At 48.1% G+C, this 8,042-nt stretch overlaps 1 protein-coding gene across 5 annotated transcripts in view; it reads left to right on the top strand.

Moving 5' to 3' along the window:
• Positions 1–2,137, top strand: part of Taf5l (TATA-box binding protein associated factor 5 like) — a 40,869-nt gene extending 38,732 nt beyond the window's left edge. For 4 of the 5 annotated variants that reach the window (XM_048800358.1, XM_015504311.2, XM_048800359.1 and 1 more), the window contains one exon: positions 204–2,137. In XM_048800358.1, the coding sequence (XP_048656315.1) occupies positions 204–1,001 (798 nt within the window). In that variant the 3' untranslated portion in view covers positions 1,002–2,137. The remainder of the gene's footprint in view (positions 1–203) is intronic. The other variant, XM_015504312.2, reaches the window with a different exon arrangement.
• The last annotated feature ends 5,905 nt before the right edge of the window (positions 2,138–8,042 follow it).

Below are 8,042 nucleotides of genomic sequence, written 5' to 3'. Positions count from 1 at the left end.
TCCCCCCTGGCTGCAAGACCAGTTACTTGGTTAGTTGGTAAGTGGTGAGAGCAGTTCGTTGTCCCGTTCCTGGCTGCCCTTCAGGGTCACAGCTGCGTCTCCCAGGAACCCTGCACGTTGCCTTTCCCTCTCCTGATCCTTGCCTGCGAGACCACTAACCGCCCTCTCGTATGTGTTTTCTTTCCTGCCACCCCCACACCCAGGACACTGAGGATGACGGCACGGGCACGGAGATGAAGACGCTGCGGGGCCACTGTGGACCTGTGTACAGCACACGCTTCCTCGCGGACGGCTCAGGGCTGCTCTCTTGCTCTGAAGATATGTCCATCCGATACTGGGACCTGGGCACCTTCAGCAACACTGTGCTGTACCAGGGGCACGCCTACCCGGTGTGGGACTTGGATGTCAGCCCCTATAGCCTGTACTTTGCCAGCGGGTCCCACGACCGCACTGCCAGGCTGTGGTCACTGGATCGGACGTACCCCCTGAGGATATACGCAGGTCACCTGGCGGATGTGGACTGTGTCAAGTTCCACCCGAACTCCAACTACCTGGCTACAGGCTCGACTGACAAGACTGTCCGGCTGTGGAGCGCCCAGCAGGGGAACTCTGTGCGGCTCTTCACGGGCCACCGCGGGCCCGTGCTGGCTGTTGCCTTCTCTCCCAATGGGAAGTACTTGGCCTCCGCAGGCGAGGACCAGCGATTGAAGCTGTGGGACTTGGCCTCCGGGACCCTCTTCAAGGAGCTGAGAGGCCACACAGACAGCATCACCAGCCTCGCCTTCAGCCCAGACAGCGGCCTGGTGGCCTCTGCCTCCATGGACAACTCTGTGCGCGTCTGGGACATCAGGAGTGCCTGCGGCAGTGCGCCTGCCGATGGCTCCTCCAGTGAGCTGGTGGGCGTGTACACGGGGCCCATGAGCAGCGTCCTGGGTGTGCAGTTCATGGCCTGCAACCTCCTCCTGGTGACGGGGATCACACAGGAAAATCAGGAGCATTAGCCTTTTATCTTGGTTAGGGTGGACTGAGCCGTAGCAGAGGCCTCTGGCTGCAGCCGTGGACTGCAGCCGTGGACGTGTGGATACCGAATCACTGATGGACTATGACAGAGCCCCTCCCTTCCTGCTGGGCCCCGACCACGCTGCAGGCCCATGGGGCTCGTGGGGTGGGTAGAGCATTGGTGCCTGGGCATGGGCTGAGGACTGGCCCACTCCCAGGGCGGCTGCTGGCCTTGAGGACCCCCGGGACCTCCTGCGCCTCCCTCTCCTCCTCGACTGACCTGCCTTCTCCTGTCCACAGGCTGCAGAGTGCCCACAGCAGCAGCGCAGTGTCACTTTGGCCACCCCTTGCTTCTCGGGGGCTCCTGTTGGAGGCTGGGGTGGGGCCTGGGGAGGGCTCATCCTGGCAGAGTCTTTCCTTTTCCTTAATGACAGAGAACCAGGATTTTTTTTATTATTGTTATTATAATTATTATTATTATTATTATTATTGAGAAGAGGAAACTAGCACTGGCAGAGGGGCCCTTCTCTGCTTTAATCTTTCAGGTTTGACTCCTGGCACTGGCTGTGATCCTGGGAATTTTAAGGTTCAGGGAACTCTCAGAAGCTGGCAGCACAGTGTATTGGGAGAAGGGAAGTCTCTGTGTGGCCTGGTGGTGCCAGGGACCTGTTTCTGGAAGCAGGTGAGGGCGCTGAGCGCTGGCTCTGTAGTGGCCCTGGGAAGGGAAAGTCCTTTTCTCAGCTGCACTTTTGTCAGAAATTCTCCCCTAAAAAGAGAGATGATGGTGGGCTGGTGTGACTTGGCAGTAAACCGCTTGCCTAGCAGGCGTGAGGCCCCGGGTTCAGTCCCCAGCACCAGATAAAAAAATTATGATAAAAAACAATTTGGAATAAGTCACAAGATATGGAGTCTCCAAAGGACTGTTTGTCAAGGTAGCCCTCAGCGTCTTCCTCCAGCGGCGGCCAGGCTGCGCTGCCCTGCCCTGTTTTGTCGCGCTCGCCCTGAGGGCATGCCAAGCCCAGCTATGCTGAGGGTAAAGCAAGTTCTGACATGTGGAAAAAGGGTTAAATATTTCTGTTTTCTGAAAAGAGTTATTTTGTATTTTGTTTTCTATTAAAATGTATTTAGTTTCAACAAACAGTGTCTCCTCTTTTTGGCCGTGGCAAGGCAGGTGGCAGCCAGGACAGTCCCAGGCACGGCATCGTATCTGTTCTTGGGTTCTGTGGGGTTCACTTCAGGTGCAGTTGCTCTAGACCTTTGCCTGGATTGCTGTTGGCATTCCGCACTGTAGAATATGGGAGGCACATATTCTACCACCTGTGGAGTTGTTGGGAAAGCCCTCCTTTCAGCTCCTTGAAAGACCCTCTGAAGATCTGTAAGGAGCATAAGAATCAGGTCATTTCATAAACTTGAACTTATAGACAATTCTGGATAAGGACTCAGAGGTTTCTAAATGATGCCAAAATTGAAATCGATGCTAGTAAGCCCTGATGGAGTAGATGCCCTGTGGTCAGAGGCTGGAGGCCCTGTTGCCTAGAGTTGTCTCAAATCAGCAGCCTCATTTGGTAGAGAAAGATGTAGTTCCTTCTCTGTGCCTTGAGACATGATTCCTATGTTGAGACTCTCATAAAATAATACAGGTAAGTGAAACCATAAGGCTAGTTTCAGTTTTTAAAAAAGTAGTGTACTTTGAAATAACACAAGAATTGTCAAAAAATTTCGTAGGAATATGGGCATGTTATTCCTGATTTTTAGCTTGACCTGCACTGCTAATACCTGGGAGTGCTGTGATGCCTGAAGCCTGTCTGAGACACAAGGAGCATTCTGTGCAACCCAGCCCTCAGGCCACCCTCATGTGCTCTGTGGGGAGAGCTGGAAGCTTCAGCAGATTCTGAGTGATAGAGATCTTGGGGGTATCTGTGGCTGAATTATTCTCAGAGGTGAAGTATCACTCTGTAGGAAGATTTGGGAAGATTTTGCATGATTTTACCAATGCAGAATCTCCTGGTCAAGCACACAAGCCACTCCAGCTGGTCAGGCTTCTCATCACCAGCACAACTGGTCCTGTGATGGGTTTGGGCTTTCAGTACCTGCAGAGTGAGCCTGGCTCTGGCTCCCTTCTCTGGTGAACTCGCATTAGCATCGGGTGATTGGCTTTACAGATTGCCCTCCATAACTTCCCCAAACTTGTGCAAGTATTAAAAGGGGTGTGTGTGTGTGTACCTTGGTGCCTATACAAGGTCACCCTCCAGAGTGTGCCTTTTCCCTCAAAGCAGCACCCAGAGGATGGTGGGGAGGAAGTGCTCAGGAGCTGTTATGTTATATCCTGTTATGAACTAAAACGGGAGCCTAGCAAGGTGTGCTTCCCTCCCAGGTGTCCTGGTGATCTTAGGAGGATAGTCCTGGATATAGAAATAAAAGTCCTTTAAGTTGGGTGTGGTGGCCAAGCCTGTGATCCCAGAGACTCAGGAGGCTGAGGCAAGAGGATTGCAAGTTCTCAGCAGCTTGCTAAGTTCCTGTTTCAAATAGTGAAAAGGACTGGGGATGCAGCTCAGTGGTTGAGGGCTCTTGGGTTAATCCCTAGAATCAAACAAATGAAACTAAAAAGGGAGTCTGTAAATATGACGCATCTCTGCAGTGTGTGATCAGGACCTTCATGATTCAGTGCAGGGATAGTAAATGCAAAACGTGGACTATCCTCAGGATGAATTGGAATTGAAAAAAAAAAAAATCTCTAATATCTATAGCTAAAACATACCAGGTTTTTGGCAAAGCAGACAATTGGGGAATCCCCAATTGAGCAGGTCCCATAATAACCATCTCATTATTAATGGCTCTTAAATCTTGCAATAATCTCCATTTACCAGATTTCTTTTTGATGACAAAAATGGGAGTATTATGGAGAGATACGGAAGGTTGTATATGTCCCTCCGCTAATTGTTGTTTGACCAGGTCATGGGCTACTTGTATCTTTTCTTTAGTCAGGAGCCACTGAGGAACCCATACTGGTCTTTCTGATTTCCAAGTAATTTTGATTGTCTCAGTGACCCCAATCCATGTCTATTTATTCCTTGATCTATTTGAATTGGTGCTGCTATACCTTGTTCTTGTTCTCTTAATCTTTTTTCTTTCCTAAAACCTTGTCTAGCCCTAATAGTGGGCGCATTTGGATTAATATTATTTGTTAATGTCAAACCTAATTGATCTAGGACATCTCGTCCCCATAAATTTATAGGAAGATGATCCAATACATATGGCTGTATAGTTCCTTCATATCCTTCAGGATCCTTCCAGTCTAATACCATTGCACTTCTATGGGGATTAGTCTCCACTCCTAGGCCTCGAAGCATTTGAGTGGCTTGTTGTAATGGCCAATGTTTTGGCCATTCTTGACGAGATATGATGCTAAGGTCTGCACCTGTATCAAGTAGCCCATTAAATTTATGTCCTTGAATATTTAGTTTTAGCATGGGGTGAGAATCTAAATTTAAAGACAGCATAGCCCAATCTACACCTGTGGAGCCTAATCCCCTGGAACCTCTTTGTACAGTACGGCTGGAAAATTTATCATGCAGGCTGGGTATTATTAATAACTGTGCTATTTTATCTCCTGGTGAAATTACTGATATACCTCTTGGAGAACTAGCTATAATTTTTATTTCACCTTCATAATCGGGTTCAATTACCCCAGGACTTATCATAAGTCCTTTTAGAGTGGAAGAACTGCATCTCAATAATAAGCCTACTGTTCCTTGGGGAAGAGGTCCTTTTACTCCTGTGGGAATGATTTGAACTCCCATCTCTGGAGTTAGTACTGCTCTGGTGGAGGCGCAGATGTCCAACCCTGCACTCCCTCTGGTTTGTCTGATGAGGGATCTAATGGATAATGTGTCCTGGGCACTACCCTGATGGTGTTGCTGGGTTCCTCCATTGCCCCGTGTATTTGTGGTTGTGGGCCCCGGAGCAGTGGGCCCCCCTGTCCGTTTTTTGGCAATGGAGCCCGATGCTTTTCTCCACGATATCATGGGTAAACACCTGGTCCTTGTCTGTTTTTTGATAATGGAGTACCCTCTATGGTAGTTTGAGAACGGCATTCATTAGCCCAATGTCTCCCTTTACGGCATCGTGGGCAAATACCTGGTATTCTACTCCTTTGATACCTAACTTTGTTAAACCCTCCTCCTATGGGACAACTCCTTTTAAAATGTCCTGTTTGTTCAGAATTGTAGCATATTTTCGGCCTGGCATCTAAAGCCTGTTGTACTGCAGCTGCCAGGACTTGCCCTTGTTCATTAATGTCTCTACATAATTTAATATATGTGTTTAAATCTCCATGTTTCCATGGTCTAATGGCCTCCTTGTACCATCTGTTTGCTTGCTCAAAGGCTAGCTGTTTAATTAATGGCATTGCTTGCTCTGCATCCCCAAAAACTCTGGTAGCTGTTTGAATAAGCCTATCTACAAATTCAGCATAAGGTTCATTAACTCCTTGTATTACCTTAGATAATTGACCTTGTAAATCTCCATGTCCTTGTAAAGTCTTCCATGCCCTAACTGCATCTGCAGCAATTTATGAGTATATAGCAGGATCATATGCAATTTGCTGCAGCTGACCCTCACAACGTCCCTTTCCTAACAACATATCTAGATTTTTCTGAGGATAACCAGCTTCTGCATTTCGCCTAGCCGTCTCCATGCAAAATTCCTCATTGGCAACTTTCCATAACAGGTATTGTCCTCCATTTAGCACAGCTTTACACACACTAATCCAATCTGCTGGCATCATGTTCAAGTTGGTAATGGATTCGACCAGGCTTATAGTGAAGGGTGCTTGAGGATCATAGATTGTTACAGCCTCTTTTAGCTGCTTCACTGTTTTGAAATCTAAAACATGGTGAATTCGCTGCCCTCCTGCTTGTTCAAATACAGGGCATGCTAATCTTTGAGGTCCTGTCTCAGGATCCCATCTATCAACTACGGGGGTTGAGGGCCCCATAGGCGGAGCTGTTGGTTGGACACTTACGCCCTCTGGTGATAGAAAGGTGTTAATAGCAGCCTTCTGTTGTAACTTTTCCCCTGATGGCTTTTTCTGCTCTAAACTTTCTTCCCCTTTCTGACTATCTCGAGAGGCCTCCTCTTTTTCCTGATCTAATATGTCTTCTACCATAATCTGAACTGAAAGGTTTGGACTAGGCAAACAAAATCGTATCATCATCCACAATGGCAATGTGCCAACTGGCAGAGTTCCTGGGTTTTTCTTTTCCCTGTCCCTTAAATCTTCACCATGATGGTCCCATTGTGATATATTCAACAACTCCTTAAAAAGCCATGGGCTACATTTTTGTATTGTATCAATGTATGCCCTGACTCTTTTTGGTTTTACTGGGGTGCCTCCTTCCTCTAACAATTTACTTAACATTCTTTTGGTTTGTTTTTTGTTAATTTCTGACCCCATATTTCTGCTACAAGGATAACGCAACTGAAACAGATAACTCAAAACAAAACCGAAGCAAAACGAAACAAAAAATCGTTGTATCAATTTTCCTATTTTTTTGAAATGTATATTCGTGGTCTATCTCTATCTCTTCCTCAGGGCCGAACAACTTCAAACCTTGAGCCAACCATTTTTCCCAGTTTGCCTGAGAAAGTTCTAGGGATAGGCAGCTTGAAACAAAAACACAAAACAAAACAAGAACACATTGTTTTTTAAATGGTCACCCATTCTCTCGCCTTCCCTCAGGGGTGAGCAATTTACCTTATCACTTACCCTCAGGCGTTCCCCAAACGGGCCACCAAATGCAGCAGTCTGGCTGGGCACAAATCCGAGCCACTGAAGCAGGAACAAACTTTATTTCCGAACTCGAACGCCACGCAGGTGCCCTTCTCCCGGGACACACTACACCAACCGGAAATCCCTCCTCCGGAAATCCCTCCTCCCACACTTCCCCAACCAATGGGAACTCTCAGGAAATCTCCTCGAGAACTCCAAAGTAGCAAGCCTAGGCGGACAGCAGGGGTCTAATATGCAACTGAATACACAGCTTAATATAACCATTATCATCTCAATGGCTTGCTGGCGTCATCTCTCAACCACTCGTTCTGGCAAAAATGCCATGCGTCATTCCGACTTGGCTGTGGTTCTGAGCACCAGGGAGTTTTTGGACAACGGGCTCAGAGTGCTGTTTTAATTTAGCAGAAGATCTCCTGAAAGGAAGAGGGAAAATCAAGGGAGCCTTAGAGCAGCACAGGAGCAGCCATCTTGTGCTCAGAGCCCCATGTGTGCACACACCAGGACTCCTCCTTTCCATGTCTCGATTCATGTGTTAAAATGCCCTGGTTGCATTAAAACTATGGGATATGCAGATGTAATTCTGCACTACCCAGGTTGGTATTTGATAGAAGATACACATCTATACTGGCCACACCACCCATTGCCCTAGAGGCCTCCCCTGTGCTGGCCACACCAGGCAGACTCTTCAACACCCATGTTGCCTAGACAACTCAAACTGTTTGTGGGAATCAGGTTTCCATCCCAGAATGTCCAACGCACATGTTCTTGTCAGGGTGACTCACTGAAGGACAGCTTACCTGTGGGTAAACATTTCCTAAGAGAAGTGTCTTCATGTAGTTGTGTGTGTTTCTGCAAGCACCCAATGTGTTAGCTGATGGCAATGCAGAGGTCAGCAAAGCCCAAGTGGCCTCTACCTTGTGCTTACAGTGCGTGCAGGAACCTGGTTCCACAAGTACGAGCTGACTGGAAGACTATGGATCTGGAAAGGCTTCTGGGGAAGTACAGGCCAAGAGCAGCTGGGAACAAGCTGAGCGCAGGCCAGGAGGAGGAGTCCAGATTTTGTCCTTCAGATGAGGCCACTGAGGTAGTGCAGGACAGGGCCTAGTGCTGTCCAGTGTCTACCTTGGTGTGGCCAGGGATTCTGCTCCAGCATGGGGATGACTCTGTAGTGTTCCCTGAGCCCATCAGAACCAAGCCTTTAGCACAGATGATGGGGACTCCAACAGCCTGCAAAGACATGGATCCTGCTGCC

The sequence above is a fragment of the Marmota marmota genome, unplaced genomic scaffold (genome assembly GCF_001458135.2).
Source record: "Marmota marmota marmota unplaced genomic scaffold, marMar, whole genome shotgun sequence".
Classification (NCBI taxonomy): domain Eukaryota; kingdom Metazoa; phylum Chordata; class Mammalia; order Rodentia; family Sciuridae; genus Marmota; species Marmota marmota.
The sequence above is the reverse complement of the archived record's forward strand: the minus strand, read 5'-3'. Positions and strand labels throughout refer to the sequence as shown.